At 48.0% G+C, this 22878-nt stretch overlaps 1 protein-coding gene across 3 annotated transcripts; it reads left to right on the top strand.

Annotated features, from left to right (window-relative positions):
• Positions 1 to 1424: 1424 nt before the first annotated feature.
• On the top strand, positions 1425 to 21994 carry Sync (syncoilin, intermediate filament protein). Of its 3 annotated transcripts, none has more exons than XM_021159396.3 (5): positions 1426 to 1583; positions 7493 to 8642; positions 19711 to 19835; positions 20001 to 20077; positions 21440 to 21994. In XM_021159396.3, exons 1-5 carry the CDS (start codon positions 1534 to 1536, stop codon positions 21448 to 21450), a joined length of 1413 nt encoding a protein of 470 aa, XP_021015055.1. In that variant the 5' UTR covers positions 1426 to 1533; the 3' UTR covers positions 21451 to 21994. The 3 variants fall into 3 exon arrangements, with proteins under 3 accessions (XP_021015056.1, XP_021015055.1, XP_029331961.1); XM_029476101.2 differs by lacking the exon at positions 1426 to 1583 and adding an exon at positions 2605 to 3241; XM_021159397.3 differs by lacking the exon at positions 20001 to 20077 and having other exon boundaries at positions 1425 to 1583.
• The last annotated feature ends 884 nt before the right edge of the window (positions 21995 to 22878 follow it).

Genomic DNA, 22878 nt, shown 5'->3' with positions numbered 1-22878 from the left:
GGCAACAGCTGTCCACCAAGAAGCCCGGAGGTCTGCCAACATCCTCCCCTGGAATATTTCAGGGCTAAGTCAGAAAATGACCAGCTGCCTCCAAATCTCCTCTTCTATAGACCTTACATGGGTATATTGGGTTGCTCTGGGCTTTTGGATTCCACCCTCTTGCAGTCTACAAAAAGATGCAAATCCACAGCTCCCGGAGGCATTCCCAGAGAGTCCACAGCCACCCCTACCCCTCAGCTGCCACACTGGCACATGGCAGCCCAGTCAGGCATACAATCACAGGTGGTTATACACCTGCTCCGTAGTCTGCAGCCAGCACCCACTTCCCCTCAGGATGATCACACCTGGCACAATCACCCTGCTCTCACATCATAGAGCTGCACTTCCACACGACCACCCAGGACCAGGACCGGAAGGAAGTCACACTGGGGATACAACCCTAGACTCATCTCCTGCTGCACACACAGAACCTTCGCCAGATGTTCCCAGCTGTGGGCACATGGATCACAACGCACAAGCTACCCAGTCAACAACACCCGGGCATCAGTCCTCATTCGCCATCCCATAGGATGCTCTAAGATCTGATTAAACGGTGTCCAGCCTTCTGGCCCTGGCCGCTGGGTGTACAGCATTCTTCTGCGATTGAATCAAAGCACGCCTCCCTGACTCAGGGACTGAGTGGAAAAAAGTATTCAGAGAAAGAATGCCTGGGGCTCAGGTCTGGGAAGGGGCCCAGCAGCTCTTCCTGGGGGGAGGGGGAGGGTGCCTTCAGTGTGGAAGTCTAACTTGGACACCGGAGGGTCGAAGACTTAGGGGTGGGTGCATGCCTTGAAACACAACAGAAGTGGCTGAGCAGGAGCGACAAATCGACCTCTCAGAAGACCCCAAGAAACCTTCCAGGGCAAGGGGAAGAAACCTGAATTAAACAGACTCAACTTTATTGCCTTAAGCCTTTAGGCAGTTCTTCCTCAGCCCGTGGCCCCCAGCTGTCCCCAGACGCATGGGGTGTGGCAGTTAACACCCCCCCTTCTCTAGCAGGCGCCCTGCCCCACCCCCTCATGACAGCTGCGGGCCACCAAGAAGGTGACCCGGCTCCAAGCCCTTGCGTGGGTGGGGATCGCAAGGCGCCGACACGAGGGGCGCTGGATCCCTCTAGGTACCCCACCAGTAAATCTTCCTCCCGCCTCGTTTGAACTCGGGGGGCTGCTCCCCTGGGACCGAACAGCCCCCTCCTCTCCTCACCATGCAACCAGGGCCAGAAGGAAAGGTGGAGAGATGGAAGGAAGGTTCGCGAAGTGCCGCCCCCTCATCCCACCCCACTCCATCCCCTCCCACCCTCTCCCCGCCCCCAGGGCTGCGGGGCCGGCGCCCTCCTCCCGCGGGTGATCGTCCGGCCAAGTGGGCGCGTCCCGCCCGGGCCGCTGGGATCTGGTGTCCGCTGCAGCTGGCAGTGCGGCGGGCGCCGGCACGGGCACAATCGCCGACGGCGTTGGCTATTAATAACACTCCGGGCGAGCCCGGGGTCGCGCAGCCATGGCCAGCCCGGAACCCCTGCGCGGCGGGGACGGCGCCCGGGCCGCGAGGTAGGATCCTCTAGAGCTCGTGTCGCCGCCCAGTAGAACAGGGATGTTGGGTGGGCTCCCATCCCCGACCCGCGGCCCTTTTCCCTTGGCTGTGGGTAGTGGTCATGCCCGGGTGTGGCACGGGGCGGAGCCACCGGGGAAGGGAGATGGGAGGCCCTGGCTTGGGGACCTGACACCTCCGGGGGTCTGTGTCTCTCCTTCCACAGGCTGAGTGCGATTAATCCTTCCAGGCCAGCAACCTGTCAAAATGTAGTTGGCCTAACTGACCAAAGAGTATAAGTTTTGGGTCTTTTTTTTTTTTTTTAAGTCTTATTTTTCCCGTTTCCTATTCACTTGTTAGCGGGGCTAGGGAGAAACCATTTGAGAATTCACTGCATTTGAGCCACTTGGTGCAGGGTTGGGCACCTGCCAGCTTGAAGTTGAGTCTGTTCAGTCAGCTCACTGTCCCTGGTGTGGCTCAGGGTGGAGGCCTAGAGAGGCGGTTGTTCTCCTGGCCAGCAACAGCTGTCCACACTGGAACTTTACCACTGGGGATTGTGGAGTCGTTTTGCCTCTGGTCACATTGTGGCCCAGGGACTTCCCAGTGTATCAAATTATGGGACTACTTCCTGGTAAACCCTGTTGTCACATCAGAAGACAACCCTAAGCTGGGTTCTTAACACATTTTGCCTGTATTCCCTACACACACACTAATAAGCTTGAAGCCAGGCACGAACCTTTGTTTGCATGACATGTAATACACACGTCCAAGTCACAGTCTGATGGACAGCATAAAGGAGTTGCCCAAGTCCTCTGGGACAGAGACAGAGTGGCAGAGGTGTTGAGGTCAGGGACCCCAGCTGGGCCCTGTCCCTCTCTTGCTTGGCCTCCTGTAATCTGCCTCTTTGCCAGCTCAGTAGAGAGGCAGTTAGCCGAGGACAACCTCTGGTCCCAGGGTGCTGTGGCAGCCTGTAAGTCAGGAGGCCTGGGTTCTATACCACAGTCCTGCCACTTGACCTTGGGCGCAACTTCCCCTGGGAGTTCAGTTGTTTTCTTCTTGCCTTCCAAGGGCCCCACAAGTAGCCCTGTCCTCAGGACGTCCGCTCTCATCCAGTGGACAAACTTACCTGTATAACTTAAAGTCACTACTCCTGATGATGAAACTGCATTCCATTCAGAATGTCCTGAAGGCACAAGTTGGTATTGTTGGGATACGGTACCAAGGAGATGGAGTTGCAGCATGTTTAGACATTTGTTAAGTAAACAGATTTTTTTTTAATTAGTTCTTTTAGCCCTGGCCATCCTGGAACTCACTCTGTAGAGCAGGCTGGCCTTTAACTCACTGAAATCCACCTGCTTCTGCCTCCCAAGTGCTGGGATTAAAGACGTGCGCCACTACCGCCCAGCAACAGATGACTTATTTTGGCTGGGAAATGAACCTAGTACTCCTGCCTGCTAGGCAGGTGCTCGCCCCTCAGTCTCAGCCCTAAGCCTAGAAAGATGCTCTGACTATGATATTTCAGAGGCTTTTAGGCTTGTGCTAAATGGGCTAGGTACGGTGGTCTCCAGGCTCCCTCCACTTACAGAACTCAGGTGGGCCTTCCACACTTTGCCCTTTGGCTTGCTGGCCCCTGCATCGAGCGGCGTCATCGATGAGCAGCCTACAAGAGACTATTCATGTAAGTGCTTAGACTAGAGGTTATGTCACTGCAAGGCGGAACATGATGCGGAGGGAAAGCAGGGACTCTGCCCGAGCAGGCAGCTGCACCTTCCCGGTGCTGGCAATTTTACCTTGTCTGGTAGCTCAGGTTGGTGTTTTTAGGCAGCTTGGTATTCAAGAAGTTGCATTTTTCGGCTAGCTCCTTTAGATATTATGGGCTGGGAGGAGTGGGAGGCGTGAAGAGTTGTCACAAGTTCTGGGCTGCCAGGCACTGGGCGGATGGCAAGAGGAATGTGAGCTGAGGCTAAAAACGCTAGGTTAGGGCCACATCTCTGAGATTCCGAGAGCCAGGCATGGATGGATGTAATGGAAGCACTAGGGAGGCTGAGGCCAGTGATCCTTGGGAGGATCATTAAGAGTTCCAGGCCGGGGCTGGTGAGATGGCTCAGTGGGTAAGAGCACCAGACTGCTCTTCCAAAGGTCCGGAGTTCAAAACCCAGCAACCACATGGTGGCTCACAACCATCCATAAGGAGATCTGACTCCTTCTTCTGGAGTGTCTGAAGACAGCTACAGTGTACTTACATGTAATAAATAAATAAATCTTTAAAAAAAAAAAAAAAGAGTTCCAGGCCACAGATTGGAGAGATGGCTCAACAGATAAGGGCACTTGTGGCTCTTGTAGAGGACCTAGATTGGGTTCACAGCACCCACATGGTGTCTCACAGCCATTCATAACTCCAGGGGATCTGATGCCTTCTTTTAACCTCTGAGGGCAGCAGGCATACAAGTGGGGCACAGACATGTACGCAGGCAAAACATCCATAGATATAAAACATTAAAAAAAGAGAGTCCAGGATCAGCTTGGGCCATAGTGAGTACCAGGCCAGCCAGGGCTTTAGAGCAAGACCCTGTCACAAAGGCTTTGCAACTGTGGCATGGAGCAACCATGTGTTAGGCAGCAAATTATGGCCAAGCTTAGCTACAGAGAGGCAAGGAGACCTGTTAGAAGGCTGGCACAGCCAAGCCATGGCGGAGCAAGCCTTTCATCCCAGCACTTGAGAGGCTGAGGCAGGCAGATCTTTGTGAGTTTGAGGCCAGCCTGGTCTACAGAGTGAGATCCAGGACAGTCAAGGGTATACAGAGAAACCCTGTCTCAAAAAGACAACAATACGTGCCAGGCATGGTGGCACACGCCTTTAATCCCCGCACTTGGGAGGCAGAGGCAGACAGATTTCTGAGTTCGAGGCCAGCCTGGTCTACAAAGTGAGTTCCAGGACAGCCAGGGCTATACAGAGAAACCCTGTCTCGAAAAACAAAAACAGAAAGAAAGAAAGAAAGAAAGAAAGAAAGAAAGAAAGAAAGAAAGAAAGAAAGAAAGAAAGAAAGAAAGACAATACAAACAAACCAAAAAGGCTGATATAAACAGACCACAGCTTGGACTAGGGTTCTAATGGTGGAATGGAAAAGGCTGAACAGGGCTGGAGACTTCCTGTGGTAAAGGTCAGTTTGCAGCAGGCTTCTAGTTAACTGACCTGTCTCAGAGGTGAGGAGAACTATAGTCTAGGGCAGCTGAGTTACGGTCAAGCCTGATGACCTGAGTTCCAAGCCCAGAACCTGCACTGGAAGGAGAGAAGTGCCTCTTACAAGCCGCTCTCTGGCTCTCTGACCTCTACATGTGCACTGTGGCACGCACGCCTCCATCCCAGCACACACACATGTACACACTAAATAAAATGTAAAAAGAATATAGATTTGAAGCTGATCTCAACAACCATGTCATCCATTCATTTGTTGTTTTGTTTGTTTGTTTTAATACAAGGACTCAAGGTCTCACTATGTTGCCCTTGCTATGTAGATCAGACTGGCTTAGAACTACATGGAATTAAAGGCCTGCATCAGAATGCTCCACTCATTTTTTTTTCCTCAGAGAGGATGTAGATTCTGATTATCTTCACCTGATGTTTTTGGGGTACCTCAAGCTCAGCTGCCCTCAGATTGTAGTTCTCATGAAGCTGGGGATATGGCTCAGTACTGGTTGGATGAGGCAGACCTCCTTTCAGCCCTAGAAGGAGGAGATGGGGCTCCCCAGGTCAAGCTGGGAAGGTTAGCCATATTAGTGAGCTCTGGGTTTGATTGAGAGACCCTTCCCCAGTGAATGAGGGAGAAAAGGTATTCAGCAAGATTCTCAACATTAGTGTTTGGAGTCCATATGCATAGATGTGCATGTGCACACACATATGATTCTATACACATACAGACTGATTCTGAACTCTCTCTGCTGGTGAGAATGACTTCTGATTCTCCTGCCTCTACCTCCTGAGTGTTGTGGTTACAGGAATAGGCACACATTACCTTTATGTGGTGCTAGGAATCAAGGCCAAGACCTCTGACATGTTCCATGAGCACTCTACCCACTGAGCTGTGGCCTCAGCTATTACTTGTGTGTGTTTGTGTGTTTGCACAATGTGTGCGCCTGTGTAGAGGCCAGAGGTCAATTTTGTATGTCCTCAACGGTCCTTCATAGGATCCCTTGCTGGGTCTGGAGTTCACCAGTTAAGCTAAGCTGGTTAAGGGGTTCTCCTGCCACTGCTATTCAGTGCCAGGCTTACCCCAGGGCTGCGGGGGCCTACACTCAGGTTCTCGTGTTTGTGTGTGGAAAACAGGCACTTTACTGACCCATCTTCTCCTCCCTTTGAGGTTTTTGGTTGGTTGGTTTGTTTGCTTTTAGATTTTATTTATTTATTTAATTTTAAAGGTTTATTTCAGATGCACCAGAAGAGGGCGTCAGATCTCATTATGGGTGGTTGTGAGCCACCATGTGGTTGCTGGGATTTGAACTCAGGACCTTTGGAAGAGCAGTTGGTGCTCTTAACCACTGAGCCATCTCTCCAGCCCTGTTTGTTTGTTTTTTGAGACAGGGTTTCCCTCGATAGCCCTGGCTGTCCTGGAACTCACTCTGTAGACCAGGCTGGCCTCAAACTAGATTTAATTTTTTTAATTTGTTTTTTGCATGTATGCAGGGAGGGAGGCCTGGAGTCAGAAGACAGAGTTGCAGGTGGTTGTGCTGGGACCCGAACTCTGGTCCTTTGCAGGGGCAGCCAGTGCTTTTTTACCACTAAGTCACCTTTCCAGCCTCAACCCTGCCACTTTAATACCTACTCATTTTTTTAGTGTGTGTGTGTGTTTCTGGGACAACCTGTAGAAATCAGTTCTCTCCATTTGGAAGCCAGGGATTGAACTCAGTTTATCAGATTTGGTGGCAAGTGGCTTCATCTGCCGAGCCACTCACTGAATCCCCCCTATTTTGTCAGGGAGTGGCAGATTCTCACAAAACCAGGCTGGCCTTCAGCTCACTTAGTAGCTGAGGCTGGCCTTGCATTTCTGACCCCCCTCCCTCAGCCTGTTGGGATTACAGGCAGGCACTAGTACGGTTGTCTTTCGTTGTTTTACGGGCACAGTCTCTCTATGTAGTCCCAATTGCCCCTGAACATGTGTAGAACTGTGGCACACCCAGCTGTGTCTGAGAGTAAGCTTCCTCTCCTTGAAGTGATGTAAGCGGAGACTAGCCAGTGATGCTATGGTGTCAGGGAATGCGAATGGTGGGCAGTGTGTGGAAGAGGCAGACTGGGGAGGGGAGTAGTGCCTTAGGGTTTCATCGCTTGTGAACCATGGCAACTCTCATAAAGGAATATGTTTAACTGGGGCTGGCTTACAGTTTCAGAGGTTCAGTCCATTTATCATCATGGCTGGAAACATGGCAGCATCCAGGCAGGCAGGGTGCTGGAGGAGCTGAGAGTTCTACATTTTGATCCGAGGGGGGCAGGAGGCGGGTCTTTTCCACTTCTACAAAGCTCAAAACCCACCCCTACACACACTTCCTTTAACATGGCCACACCTCCTCCAATAAGGCCACACCCTCTAATAATGCCCCGTCCCAAGGGCCAAGCATATTCAAGTCCCCATAAGTAGCTAAGAGTACCTGCTGCAGCTAACCGTGAGACAGAGGCCCTGTTGACATGTCAGTGGGGCACAGGCTGCTCTTTCACGGCCATCATCTATCTCTCTTTTTTTTATTTATTTATTTATTTATTATATGTAAGTACACTGTAGCTGTCTTCAGACACTCCAGAAGAGGGCTCCAGATCTCGTTACGGATGGTTGTTAGCCACCATGTGGTTGCTGGGATTTGAACTCTGGACCTTTGGAAGAGCAGTCGGGTGCTCTTACCCACTGAGCCATCTCACCAGCCCCATCTATCTCTCTTGCAGGGAACCACACACCGAGGCGAGTTTTCCTCTTCAGGAGTCAGAATCCCCGAAGGAGGCCAAGACCTTTAACCCAGAGGCCACTCTGTCTTTGGAGGGGACTGTGAACCTAGAGGACATTCTCTATCTGGGGGCATCGGGGGACTTTGAAGAGAGCTTTTATGAAGTAGAATCTGAGAAGCCAGAACAGACACTGTTTATCGACGAATCGAGGCAGCCAGACGAGGCGCTGGGCCTAGAAGAGCCAGGGTGTCCAGAGGAGATGCTGTTTGTGGAGGAATCCGTGAGGCCAGATGAGGTGCAAATTTCAGAGCAGCCTGTGGAGCCAGCTAAGAGCCCAACTGCTTGTGAGGGAGAAATGGTGGCCACGGAGGGAAGCCTGCCAGCTCAACCGATTCCCAACACCGAGGAGGATCCCCTCAGCGTGGAGGACCTGGAGCGTCTGGAAGCTCGTTTCCAGCAGTGTGTACAAGCCGTATCCCAGCTGGAAGAGGAGAGGGACCAGCTAATCCACGAGCTCGTGCTACTCCGGGAGCCAGCCCTGCAGGAGGTGCAGCAAGTCCACCAGGACATCCAGGCTGCCTACAAGCTGCACGCACAGGCAGAGCTGGAGAGGGATGGGCTCAGGGAGGAGATCCGGACGGTGAAGCAGAAGCTGTTCAAGGTGACCAAGGAATGCGTGGCTTACCAATACCAGCTGGAGTGCCGTCAGCAGGACGTGGCTCAGTTTGCCGACTGCAGGGAAGCGCTGACCACTCGGGCAGCCCAGCTCTCAGAAGAACTGACCCAGCTCCGAGATGCCTATCAGAAGCAGAAGGAGCAGTTACAGCAACAACTAGAAGCACCCCCGACCCAGAGCGATGGGCACTTTCTCCAGGAGAGCCGACGGCTGTCCACACAGTTTGAAAATCTCATGGCCGAGAGCCGCCAGGGCCTGGAGGAAGAGTATGAACCTCAGCTGCTTCGGCTCCTGGAAAGGAAAGAGGCCGGGACCAAAGCTCTACAGGACACCCAGGCAGAGATCCAGGAGATGAGGGAGGCTCTGCGACCCCTGGAAGCAGAGGCCCGGCAGCTCCAACTTCAGAACAGGAACCTGGAGGACCAGATCACGCTCGTGAGGCAAAAACGCGATGAAGAGGTTCAACAGTACAGGGTAGGCCCTTGGCTGTGCAAAAGACAATTTTATTATGTAGTTCAGGTTGGCCTGGAGACCTTGAGAAACTTGAGGCCTTCCTGCCTCAGCCCTCTGAGTGCTGGGATCATAGGTGTGTGCCACCACACCCAGCTGAAGGGACATATTTTAGCTCAAGGGAAGTCTGATGTCCTTTTCTCCTTCTGAGACAGGGTTTCTCTGTGTAGCCCTGGCTGTCTTGGAACTCACTCTGTAGACCAGGCTGAACTCAGACTTCCACATCCACCTGCCTCTGCTTCCTGAGTGTTGGGACTAGAGGTGGGGCACACTATACCCAGATAGGTCTAATAATTGGGGTTAGGGGTTACTTACCATCCAGTACTACAGAAAAACCTGTTCTTTTGGGCCCATTCATTCTATTATTATTATTATTACTATTACTATTATTATTAATTCTTTCATATACTATATCCTGACCACAGCCTCCCCTCTCTCCGTTCCTCCTAGTCTACCCCCGCCCCCCCAATTCATTCTATTCTTTTCCTTTCTTTATTAATTTCATTTGGTTAGGGTAGGGTTAGGATTTTTTGTTTTGTTTTTGTTTTTGTTTTTTCGAGACAGGGTTTCTCTGTGTAGCCCTGGCTGTCCTGGAACTCACTCTGTAGACCAGGCTGGCCTCGAACTCAGAGATCTGCCTGCCTCTGCCGCCCAAGTGCTGAGATTAAAGGCATGCACCACCACTCTCGGCCAGCCTTTTGTTAATTTAAAATTTTATTTTTGCTTTATGCATATGGGTCTTTTGCCTACATGTATGTTTGTGTACCTGTGTGCATGCAGTGCCCAAGAAAGCCAGAAAAGGGCTTTGGATACTTTGGATCTGGGGTGAGAGGTGATTGTGAGCTACCATGAGAGTTCTGGGAACTGAACTCAGGTCCTCTGCAAGAACAGCAAGTGCTCTTATCTGCTGAGCCCAGCTCTTATCTATCTACCCCAGCCTCTTGTCAGTTATGTTGACTGTTGGTTTACACAGTCTCGTGTGTGTGTGTGTGTGTGTGTGTGTGTGTGTGCAGTTTGTTGAGGGGTAGGGACTCTGGGGACTGAGCCCAGGGCTTCACACAGGCTAGTCAAACTCTAAATAGCTTTACTCATAGTCCTCTTTTAACTTGAGATAGGGTCTAAGTTGTCTAGCCTAGTCTTGAACTCACCCAGTAGCTCAGGCAGGCCCTGAGTTTGAGATCCTCCTGCTTCAGCCTCCCATGTAGCTGGGATTACAGACCTATGCTACCTGGGTAAAATGGGCTGCCATACCTGGCTTGGATTCTTATATATTTTTTTATAGACAATGAACTGGAGACTCAGTGCAGTCCTTTGAGGTTGGGCCTGACCAGCCCTAGGTGTTTCCATGCTTCCTCTTCAAGTCAAACTGACCTGTGACTCGTGCTTGGCTATAGAGAGGGTTAGAATGGCCCAGTGCAGGAGCTCATTCCATGCTCTGCCAGGCACACTGACCCTCGGAACCACTGATCCAGCCTCCACCTTGAAGCTGTGTGGACTCTGGGATGGAATCTCTTTCTCGGTGTTTTCCATTTTTGCACATGTCACCATATCCCTGTATTCCAGTTATTTTTGATTAATTGTGAGCCAGCTCTAACCCCGTTTTAGAACAGAGTAGGATATAAATACTGAGTGGATAAACATTTGCGTGTGCCGTGGCAGGCTGGGTGGACAGGAGGCAGCGGCTATCTTTACTTGTCTCCTGGTCTGCCACGCAGCTTAGGGGACACAGCAGGCCAATGTCACATGTTGCTAGGCACACTGAGGAAACTTTGCTGTGGGACCTTTTACAGCCACCGGGTTGTTCTATTTGCGGACAGGGTCTCAAGTGGCTCAGACTGGTTTTCTCAAAGTTCCATGTGACCAGGCCCTCCTGCTATCCCTGTCTGCCTACCTCCTGTGTGCAGGCCTTTAATTCACCCTTCTCCTGCCTCAGCCTCCCAAATCCTGGGAGTATCACTCAGCATCATGGCTAACTTGGTAGTTTTGGTTTTCAAAACATATTTCCTTGGATAAACTTTATTTTTTATTTTTTCTACGCCTGGCGTTGGATAAACTTTAAAGTTGTATGTCTTCCCTTAAGAGAAGACTTGAAAATGGTTCCGTTCACTTTGCTGATCTTATTATAGTATTTATGATTTAAAAAATTATTATTATTATTATTATTTTAAAAAGATTTATTTATTAGTATACATAAGTACACTGTAGCTGACTTCAGACACACCAGAAGAGGGTGTCAGCGATCATTACAGGTAGTTGTGAGCCACCATGTGGTTGCTGGGATTTGAACTCAGGACCTTTGGTAGAGCAGTCAGTGCTCTTACCCACTGAGCCATCTCACCAGCCCCCATTATTATTATTTTTTAAAGATTTTATTTATTTTATGCATGTGAGTATACTAGCTATCTTCAGACACACCAGAAGAGGGCATTGGAGCCCATTACAGATGGATGTAAGCCATCATGTGGTTGCTGGGAATTGAACTCAGAATCTCTGGAAGAGCAGTCAGTGCTCTTAACCACTGAGCCATCTCTCCAGCCCTAAAATTATTTTTTATTTTTGTTTTTGAAACAGAGTTTCTTTGCATGGCCTTGGCTGTCCTCTAGCTCTGTACACCAGGCTGGCCTTGAACTCATGATCTTGAGTGCTGAGATTAAAGGCATGCACCACCCGCCACTGGCTTCAGATTTTATTTTTAATCATGTGTATCCTTTGGGTAAGTGCACATGAGCACTGGTACCCTCAGAGGCTAGAGGTGTGGGATCTATGGAAGATGAGCACAGAGGCGAGTGAGAGCTGCCTAATGGGGACCAATCGAATTCAGGCCTTCTGCAAAGGCCATGTATGCTGTTTCTGAAGCAGGGTCTCACTGTTGAGTGTAGAGCGCCTTAAACTCTTGATTCTCCTGCCTCAGCTTCCTGAGTGCTGAGGTTCCAAGGCCTATGCCACCATGACTAAGCCAACTCTCTTTCTGAGCGGGCTCCTAAGTGGTGTTTGCAGGTGACTCACCCTGCTTCATTCTGGTTACTTTTCCAGGCTGCTCCGAGTTTCTTAGGTTGCGCCTGGGCTCTTAGAGTCTGTTAGTTGACACTACCACCTCCATTAGCCATTCATTCACAGTTTCTACGCGTCTAGTGTGATGGAGGCTAAGGTGCTGGCAAGAAAAGGCAGGAAACAGTCAAGGATGAGGTCTTGCTGTTCTCAGAGTCTGCAGTCTGGGAGGGATGCCAGACACAATGAACATTTTCAGGTAATCCAAACATCACTGACATTAATGAAGCTTTCTGAGTTGAGGATGTCGCTCAGGGCTAGGGTGCTTGCTTAGCATGCACAAGGCCCCTGGGTTTGACCTCTGGCACTGCACACCCAAAAAGAAAAAGGCCTGACATGGTGGTGTGCACCTTAATATCAGCATCCAGGATGCCAGGGCAGGTGGAGCTCTGAATTGAAGGTCAGCCTGGTCTGTATGGTGAACTCCAGGTGGCGGGGGAGGGGAGGCGCGAAGGAAGAAAGAAAAGAGAAAAAAAAAAGGGGGTTGCTTGACCTGAGATGGATAAATGTGAACTTCAGTGTGCTAAACCCAGAACCATGCAAGGAAGTAGCGCCTGTAGGTGCTCAATCCTGCCTAAGGAAACTAGGGGGACTGCAGGGTAACCATAGCTAATATGTACTGGATAGAAAGTTCTCTGCAGAGTTCATTTACCTTATATCCCTGCAGGGTATGAAATGTTTGAACGGTGTGCAGAGAGGGGCGTCAGAGAAGCTCTTGGTCCAGCGTCCCACCGTTCCAGAGCGCTGGCCTGAGCGTGTAATCCCGAGTGATAGAGAGCACGCTCTTTCCCTCCACGAAGTGTTTCGGTTGGGCCTTGAATGGATTCACTGACCAGTTAGGTAAAAGTATTCCAGGCAGAGGGGACAGCTCATCTGAGAGCACGGAAAGCAAGCTCAGTGGATCTGAGCCGTAAGGAATGGGCAGGCAGGCAGGGCTGGCTGGAGTCTACGTAAGGATTTCTTTTTTGTGTGTGTATGCCTGTGTGTAGCTATGTTCACCTGCACCTGCTGAATGGCTGTCCTGCTCTGTCACTCTTGATCTTACACCCAGGTCTCTAATAGCATGGAGCTATGTCAGTACTCCTCTCTGCCCCACCCCACCCCCGATTTGGGACCAAAGATGTGTGTGTGGTCACATTTGAGCTTCTTATGACACTTCTGGGGATTTGGACTCACTTCGAATTCATGCATTTGTACCAAGTATTCAACTGCTGAACCCAAGTTTTCACTAAAGTCACACACCCCTCCTCCTCCACTCCAAATAATGCTAAAAAATTATTTTGACGATTTCATGTATATAATATATTCTGATCACAACCATCTTCCCCGCTCTTCTTTCCCCAACCTCTCCCTCTTTCCAGCAAGCGCCCCACCACCCCCATTCATGCTTTTGTTTTTGTGAATGTCTATTTAGAACGTGTAAATGTCTACTTGGAACGGCCGTGCTGTCATTCTCTAACTGCAGAGTGCCAGGGTACTGCAGTGTGGCCTTCTCAGGTTTCGCAGAGAGGTCACAAGAGCCTGTAGCAGGGTGATGCGGAGTGTGAGCTCGGAGCCAAGGCAAATCCCACGGGCTCTGCTCCCTCACAGGTAAAATGGGATCACACCTGATTTTAACTAAGAGGCCAAGAAGCAGAGGAAATGGGACTTCCGGTTGGAGAGATGTCTGGTGGCTGCTGCTTTTGCAGAGGTCATTCTCTGTAGAGACAGAGGGCAGTTTACACCTTCCTGTGTAAATACTGTTTTGACTTGCCTGTTTTAAGTGTTGTCTGGGAGGCTTACAGCTTCTATCTGCTCACCTAAGCCTAGTCCTGGAAGCTTGTAGCCTCTGTACAATCTACTCGAGGCCCAGAATATCTCCAGCCTCTGAGACTTGCTGCTGAAGAAGCAACTCACCCTAGTTCTTTCTCATCAGCTGCTCTGGCTCCGACTGATTCAATCTGGCTTCTCTTGGCTTCTGACTGATTTGCTCTGCTTGGCCTCACACTACTTCAGTCTGTTCGAATCTTCTGACTCCATCTCCTTCTCTGACTCATTCACCTGTGTTTAGTGTGTTTTCTCTAAACTGACCTGGTAGAATTGTCTCCTTGGCCAGGCAGTGGTGGCACATACCTTTAATCCCAGCACTCGGGAGGCAGAGGCAAGCAACTTTCTGAGTTTGAGGCCAGCCTGGTCTACAAAGTGAGTTCCAGGACAGCCACGGCTACACAGAGAAACCCTGTCTCAAAAAACAACAAAACAAAACAAAACCAAAAAAAAAAAAAAAAAACCAAAAAACTGTCTCTTCCCTCTCTTTTTCTGTCTCTATGCTGCTCTCTCTTTTAAAGATTTATTTATTGTTATATGTAAGTACACTGTAGCTGACTTCAGATGCACCAGAAGAGGGCATCAGATCTCATTAGGGGTGGTTGTGAGCCACCATGTGGTTGCTGGGATTTGAACTCTGGACCTTCGGAAGAGAAGTCAGTGCTCTTAACGGCAGAGCCATCTCTCCAGTCCCTTTGTGCTGCTCTCTTAAGTAGCTTCTCTTTCCTCATGAGAGTTGGGCACATCCTATGTCTCATTTATTCTGTTGAGTCTTTCTTTGGTTTGTCACTTTGTCCACCACTCCTGCTTTGGTCAATTTCAAACATGAGTTCTTTCTTCTATGCATTGTTTGGGATTAAAGGTGTGTGCTAATGGTTGAGCCACACCACAACTAAAAACAGTTTTTTTTTTTTCAGTATATAACACAATTTTAGGGTTTACAGTGTGATCAGATATCCTGCAACATTCCTGTTAATTCCAGCTCCAAGCGTTCCATGATCTCTTCTGACCTCCCTAGGCACTGCAGGCACATGGTGCATATATACATATATACACTGAGGTACAGATGAATTCATATAATATTTTGAAAAAATGGAATTGATAGGCACTTCATAGGGTTGCATTGAACGAGCTAGGTATTATTTGAAAAGCTCTTGCTGTAGTGCCAGGCTAATACCTATGTACTCTTTATTTTTTTGAGACAGGGTCTCTCTCTCTCTCTCTCTTGAACGAGCTAGGTATTATTTGAAAAGCTCTTGCTGTAGTGCCAGGCTAATACCTATGTACTCTTTATTTTTTTGAGACAGGGTCTCTCTCTCTCTCTCTCTCTCTCTCTCTCTCTCTCTCTCTCCTGACTAATCTGGAACTATGTAGATCAGGCTGGCCTCAAATTCAGAGCTCTTCCTGCCTCTGCCTCCTGAATGCTGGGATGAAAAGTGTGTGCCACCACCTCACTGTGGCCTGGTTACATTTATTTCTTTTAAAGCAGGTTTTTTTGTTTTTGTTTTTGAATGTATTCAGGCTAGTCTGAAGCTCCCGATCCTGCTGCCCTAGCCTCTGGGATTACCAGCTTCTGTTTTTGGGGTTCAGGACTCGCTACACAAACCATATGAACACTGATCCCAGCTAAGCAAGAATAGTTTACTGAAGGCACCCAAGACTACTCAATCAGGGCCACAAAAAGGACTTGGGAACCTAATAGTGGTACAAGTCTGTTCTTAGGGCAGGTTTTTTTAAATAGGAAAAACCAAGTTCAGAAATTCAGAAGGCAGCGGGCGTGGTGGCGCACACCTTTAATCCCAGCACTCGGGAGGCAGAGGCAGGCGGATTTCTGAGTTCGAGGCCAACCTGGTCTATAAAGTGAGTTCCAGGACAGCCAGGGCTTTGCAGAGAAACCCTGTCTCAAAAAAAACAAAACCAACCAACCAAACAACCCGCCCCCCCCCCCAAAAAAAAAAGAAATTCAGAAGGCAAGGGTGGAGGCATTACTATGTACAGTTTTGCTAACTAGACAGTATTATCAGGTGACTTAAACTGACTGGGACTGCGTGAGGTAAGCGGTATGGTGAACAGGGGAGTTTCAGAGCACTGAGATTAGAGACTGAGTATTTATAATCACAGTGCTATGACCTTTTAGGAGAAACTTTCAGCGTTAGCTCTGGATAATGACTTCTGGGAAGCGGGGTCTGAGAACCTGAACTTAATTTCACCTTATGAGCAAAATGGAGACGGAATACCAAATGGGTACAGTTATGTTAGAAGGATCCGGCCTCACCACCGCTGCCTCATTTCATCTCTGTTGTCCATTCTTTATGTGGCAGCCTGGATGGTGGGCTGAAAGTGCCTGTCATTGCTTAGACCATAGGTGGAAAAAAGAGATTTCTGAGACAGTAGGAGGGGCAAAGGATTTTCTGAGAATATTATCAGTCCCATCTGGTTGGGACTCAGACATAAACTAATATAACCCACATACACACACCTACCTTCCCGGTGAGCTACTTTCCCATAGGCCCATGCTCAGGCTACAGTAGCCAGCTTTCTTTTCCTTTCCCTTTCTCTATTCAACACCGTCATTTTCCTTTGGAAGCAGACCTGGAGTTTGCTTGTTTATTTATTTATTTTCAAGACAGGGTTTCTCTGTGTAGCCCTGGCTGCCCTGGTACTCACTCTGTAGACCAGGCTGGCCTCAGAGATCCACCTGCCTCTCCCTCCCAAGTGCTGGGATTAAAGGCTTGCACCACCATTGCCTGGCAGACCTAGAGTTTATTATTTTGTTTCTGGCTTTGTAGATTAACCAGGTCAGTCTTGAATTTATCTGCCTCCGCCTCCTGAGTGTTGGGATTAAAAGCGTGCACCACTGCACCTGGAGTAGTCTTAGGTTCTTTTAAATATTATTTTAATTAATTAATTGTGTAAGTCTGGGTGGGTATTTATACACGTTGGTGCAGGAGGCCACAGATGTCAGTCATTGGATCCCTGGGAGCTGGAGTGACCAGCAGTTATGAGTTGTTTGAGGTGAGGGCTGGGAACTGAACTTGGATTCCCTGTAAGAGCACTGTGTGCTTTTTAATTTTTGTGTGTTTGGGTGTTTTGCCTGTACCAAGGTGGCCAGAAGGCAGCATCAGATCCCTTGGAACTGGAGGTACAGACAGATGCTTGTGGGTCCTCTGAACACTGTGGCTCCTGCTTTAAACACTGAGCCATCTCAGTGTTTAAGGGGTAGCAGTGGTACATGCCTTAAATGCCAGCACTCAAAGGCAGGTAGATCTCTTGAATTCCTGGCCAGCCTGGCCTGCAAAGTGAGCTCTAGAACAGTAAGGAATACAGAGAAACCCTATCTAACAAACCAATCAACCTAACAAAAACCCACAAACCCCGAAAAACCCAACCCAACCAACCTAAACCTTGAGCCATCTCTCTAGTCAATACCCCTTTCCCTTCTCTATATTAGAGATTCATTTATATGTGAGTGCATTGTCACTCTTCAGACACCATAAGATATTGGGTCCCATTACAGATAGTTGTTTCGGGGAATTGAACTCAGGATCTCTGGAAGAGCAGTCAGTGCTGTTAACTGCTAAGATCTCTCTCCAGCAGTCCCCACCCACCTTTAATAACAGATCCTCCTTAGCCTTGGCTAGGAATTCACTGTGACTCAAGTAGCTTCTTCCACCTGCCTGTCCATTTTCCCTTAAAGAAGCCGGCTTTTTCTCATGTGCCTGGTGATGGTTGACTGGCTCTGTTAGACTGGCGAGAGCCCTCAGGTTCCTTGTGTTTCTGAATTCCCAGTGTGAGCATATGTCACCAGTGTTTTCCCCCCATGGACTCTGGGGATTAACTGAGGTTCTCGTATTGCACTTTAATGACTAAGCAATTTCCCCAGACAATTATTTTATTTTTTTTTAAAGTGTTCTTGAGACAGGTCTTCCACATAGCTCTGCCCTGGAACTCAGTATGTGGAACAAGCTAGTCTTGGACTCAGAAATCTGTTGGGGGGGGGGGGTTAAAGGTGGGTGTCATCACACCAAGCCATTTTCTTTTCTTTTCTTTTCTTTTTTTTTTTGGTTTTTCGAGACAGGGTTTCTCTGTGTAGTCTTGGCTGTCCTGGAACTCACTCTGTAGACCAGGCTGGCCTCGAACTCAGAAATCCGCCTGCCTCTGCCTCCCGAGTGCTGGGATTAAAGGCGTGCGCCACCACGCCCAGCTTCTTTTCTTTTTTCCTCCCTCCCTTTCTGATCGACCCAGGCTGGCCTCTTAGCTCACTGTAGTGAGGATGACCCCGACTCTGAATCTGGGCAGAGTTCTGGGATTCCAGGCAAGCATGGTCGGCACTGTCTTTCTGTATTGTGCAGTAGCACCTCCTCCCATGTACTTTTGTGCTGTAATCAAAACTGGGGCAGTGCTGGTGCAGGCTTTTAATCCCAGCAGAGGCAGAGGCAGAGGCAGGTGGATTTCTGAGTTCGAGGCCACAGTGAGTTCAGGGACAGCCAGGGCTACACAGAGAAACCCTGTCTCCAAAAACAAACAAACAAAAAAACACTGTGATGCCTCCCTTCAAATGCCACATTCTTAGGTGGTAAGGTGGTCCATATCTGTGGTCCCCAAGGCATGGGTGGGCACTAAAAATATAAGTGTGTCCAGTATCACAGACTTAGGTGTCAGTACAATACCAAAACTGCCTCAAATCAGCAAAGTCCTCTAATAATAGCACATACCCACCTCTTTGTGAAGAGTCTGCCAAGTGAGCTCCACCTACAGCTGTCTCACCCCAATCAACAAGGATCCAAGCCAGCTAGCAGCCAAGGCAGACATGCTGACCCCTTCCTTTATCATCACAAGACTCACATGGTACTCAGCTGATATGCTCAGCGCCACATACAAGCGGTTATCCTGTACTTTTTTTTTGTTTTGTTCTTTTTCATTTATTATATGTAAGTACACTGTAGCTGTCTTCAGACACTCCAGAAAAGGGTGCCAGATCTCATTAAGGATGGTTGTGAGCCACCATGTGGTTGCTGGGATTTGAACTCTGGACCTTCGGGAGAGCAGACCGGTGCTCTTACCCACACTGAGCCATCTCACCAGCCCCTGTACTTTTTTTTTTTTAAAGGCAGTGTTTTATGTAGTGCAAGGTGGTCAAAAATTATGTCACCAAGGATGGTTTTATTGAACTTCAGGCCCTCTACCTTCCACCTTCAGAGTGCCTGTGTGTACCACCATGACCATCATGATCATCTCTCCTTCCAGTGCTGGGTCATTCATTATTGTGTAGGCATGTGCTTTTCCCTGAACTGTAACTCTAGCCCCTTTGTTCAGGCCTACCTTTGGTTTTAGTTGTGAAATGATTTTCAAACCTTAAAGAATCTCAGCAATTTGTGGAATGCAGATAAATCCTTTTAAAAAACAAAACTTCCAATCCATAAGCTAAAAATATATTATGCTAAAATATAATGAATTATGAGGAATGTCAGCAACTGATGAAGCACTAAGAACACCAAACCCCTGAATACACCTATTTCTTTAACTTACTTTGTCTTACCTGCATGTTTGTATGCGCACCTTCATGTATTCTTGGTACCGAGAGGTGAGGAGAGAGACTCAGAATAGAACTAGTTACAAATGGTTGAGTCATGTGGGTGCTAGGAATCAAACCTGGGTCTTCTCTGCAAGAGCAAGTGCCTCTAACAGCTGAGTCACCTCCCCACTCACCTTTTCACCCTTGTCAAGATCTAAGTCACCAAGTGATTGGTAATGAAGTTTTGGAAGCAGACCTGGAGTGTATTTATTTTGTTTTTTTTCGAGACAGGGTTTCTCTGTGTTGCCCTGGCTGTCCTAAAACTCAGAGATCTGCTTGCCTCTGCCTCCCGAGTGCTAGCATAAAGGTGCATGTCGCCAGTGCTATAAATATTCAATGACACAGGGAGGGCGTAGTGGTGTATGCCTTTGATCCCAGTACTGAGGAGGCAGAGGGGGCAGATCAGAGTTGGAGGCCAGCATGGCCTACACATAGAGTTCCATGCTGGCCAGATGATACATAGTGAGATCTTGTTTAGAAACTAAAACAAACAAACAAACAAAAAACCAGCCAACAAGCCCAAAGTGCAGCATGCAAGCCAAGTGCTTTATTAGCTGATGTCAGGTGTTGTCTGGCTCACAAATGTTTGGCCATCCCGTGCAGGAGCAGCTGGAGGAGATGGAGGAGAGACAGAGGCAGTTACGCAGTGGGGTGCAAGTTCAACAACAGAAGAACAAGGAGATGGAGCGGCTGAGGACGAGCCTTGCTGAAGAGCTTTCCACATATAAGTCAGTGTTCTCTGCTTCCCAAGTCTCTTAAATCTAAAACTCAGAGGATGGTGGGAGGGTTCAGGGAATATTTCATTTAAAGAAAGAAAACAAACCATTTGGATAAACGACTTTCACACTGTGCTGACCCACGAACAGACGGCAAACAGCTCTCTCTCTTTAAAGGGCTATGCTACCCAAGAGTCTGGAACAGGCTGATGCACCCACTTCTCAGGCAGGTGGAGTCGAGGCCCAATCCTCAGGTGATCTTTGTGGGTAGATGACAGTGGTGTGTGTTCGTCATTACTGCTTCCCTAACAACACTAATGCCTTGCTCTGGAGGGTCTTACTGTTACCCTGGCTTGGGATCCTCTTACCCCATTCTGAGTAGTTACAGGCTGGCCTTGCACTCAAGACATTGCCTGCCTCTGGAGGGTGGGGATTAAAGGCTTGAGCCACCACTGCTCAGTTAAGAACTTTTAGATTATAGCTACATCATCTACTGGTTGGTCATGGCTGTGGTCAGGAACAGTTGCTGAGGACACAGAAGCGACAAGTCTGTAACTCCAGCCCTACACGATCTGATGCTTCCTTCTGGCCTTTGTAGAGACTCCAGACACATATGTGATACACACATACATGCATGCAAGCAAAACATTCACTCAAACATAAAATATTTTAAAAAAAAGGTTTATTTATGTATATGGATCCCCGTTACAGATGGTTGTGAACCACCATGTGGTTGCTGGGAATTGAACTCAGGACCTCTGGAGAGCAGTCAGTACTCTTAACCACTGAGCCATCTCACCAGCCCCATAAAATATTTTAAACACCCTAAATCCAGGTTCTACATACACACTTCTCCAAACACAGGCACACAAGTTCCCTTAGTAAAGATCAAAAGGCAACCCTATCACCAACTTCAGAATGATAAGAGGTCAACAAGAGGGCTAAATTACTCATTAGAAAAAGAAAAAAAGAGGATATAGAGCCCAAATGTACTCCTTAGTCAATGTATAAAACAATGAACAAGCTTGCCCTGTGTCAGGGTGGGTCTGTGAGTACAGAGAACTAAACTGAAGTCCTCTGGAGATGACATTCCTTTAGCTGCTAAGCCATCTCTCCTGTCCCCATTTTCTTGGGTAATAAACACAAAGGTTGTGGACTCATTCAGTAGTTGGGACGATATAGAGCCTAGTATCTTTCAACCAAATCACACAGGTCCACTTAGGAAGCTGAGGCAGGAGCATCATAAACTCAAAAGCTTTAACTCTAACTGTATGCCATCATATCTGCCTGCTTGACTCTTTTGCCTCACTGTCATTATTCAGTTTTGCAAACAAGATCCACTTAAGTATCTGCTACTGGAATGTCATTCCTGGTCCCATGAAAACATGTTGTAGGCATGTGTGGTGACACATGACTTTAATCAACACTCAGGAGGCAAGTGGATCTCTGGGAGTTAAAGGCCCAAGTTCTACACAGTCAACTTCAGTCCAGTCAAAGCTATATAACCAACCAAAACCACATTGTTCTAAGAAAACCTTCCAAGTTCACTGTTATAAAAGCTGTATTTCAGATTGTAGAAAGTACAAATTTAACTGTTATTTCTTTCAATTTTACAGGGACTGTTTAGAAATATATGGTCGGACCTGTAGCCCAGAAACAAGAAAATATTTATCAAAGGATCACTAGGGATGGACTTTCCCCGAACAGATAAGAGTACCAGCACTGGCAAGCAATTCACCCTGTAAAACTACAAACATTGGCTGTTTCGCCTAAAAATATTTTAGGTTGGCTGGAAGCAGAATCCCAGTCAACTTGTATCTGGATTCTTTTTTGTAGGCTGCTGGTACTGATTTCAGTGTACTATGGAAGGGGAAAAAGAGCCTTTTATCTTCCAGCAGAACCCTGAGTGATGGACGCATCACCACACCCTGAACTATCGTGAACAATGTTATGGAGTGCTTTGTGCTGATCCAAACCAAGAATGTCTGAGGGAAAATGTTGGGGTCAAAGGGCAGCCAATTTCTGCTATATAGATCCACAACTTTGTGCTACAGATATTAGATTTTTAAAAGACTCTGCTCACAAAGCCATCTTCCCCTTCAAGTCTACACTCACTTAATTTACTCTTAAAATAGTGTCAAATTTAAAAAAAAAAAAAATCACCACCACCACCCACCAGACCCCACTTATATATAGCCCCACCCAAGTGGCCTGGAACTCACTCTTTAGACAACGTTGGCCCTAAACTCAGAGATATGCCTGCCCCTACCTCTGCAATGTTGGGATTAAAGGAATGGCAGGCTTTTTTTTGAGACCAGGTCTCAAGTCATCTAGGCTCGTTTCTAACTTATGTGGGCCAGGATGACCTTGAATTTCTGGTCTTGCCTCTACCTCCCAACTGCTGAGACTCCAGGTGTGCACTGTCAGCCATGACCCAAGACACGCCCCACCCCTCCTGTCCTGGACCTCAGAGAAAGGACTCAAACTCACGGAAACCTACAAGAGCTAGGATTAAAAGCGTGCACCACCATGTCCAGCTTGATAATTTGTACTACATGCTAACGTAATCACAAGTTCTAGGCATCACTTCAAATTTGGACCAGACACTTCATGATCCAAACTTTCCCAAAGCCCATAAGTGGTTCTGGAGGTGAGAATCATCTAGTCAGTCCAAGCAAAAGCAGGTTTGTTTTTTTGTTTTCTTTCTCCAGTTATCACCAAGTGGTAAGAAAGGCACAGACTCTTAAGTCTATACTTTAAAAGTAGGGGTTCCAATGAAAAACACTCGTCAGATACAAGCTCTCTGTAAACAGTTCAAGTGTCTTTTAAATTTCAACTCTGCCTTAAGTTGTCTATCACACTGCCTTTGAGATTCTTGGAAACCTATGTAGCTCTCTGGAGAAGACTTCAAGAATATGTAATTTTACCAAGGCTAGTTTGTGTACTATTCAGTAATGTCTTCGATTTCCCTGACTGGAGTAAAGCGCTCTTTTATCTATGGTTATGGGTCTATTATGTTTATTATAATCTTGATAGTCAAAACCACAGAAAACAA

Source organism: Mus caroli, unplaced genomic scaffold (assembly GCF_978045245.1).
Source record: "Mus caroli unplaced genomic scaffold, Mus_caroli_1 scaffold_6, whole genome shotgun sequence".
Taxonomy (NCBI): Eukaryota; Metazoa; Chordata; class Mammalia; order Rodentia; family Muridae; genus Mus; species Mus caroli.
The sequence above is the reverse complement of the archived record's forward strand: the minus strand, read 5'-3'. Positions and strand labels throughout refer to the sequence as shown.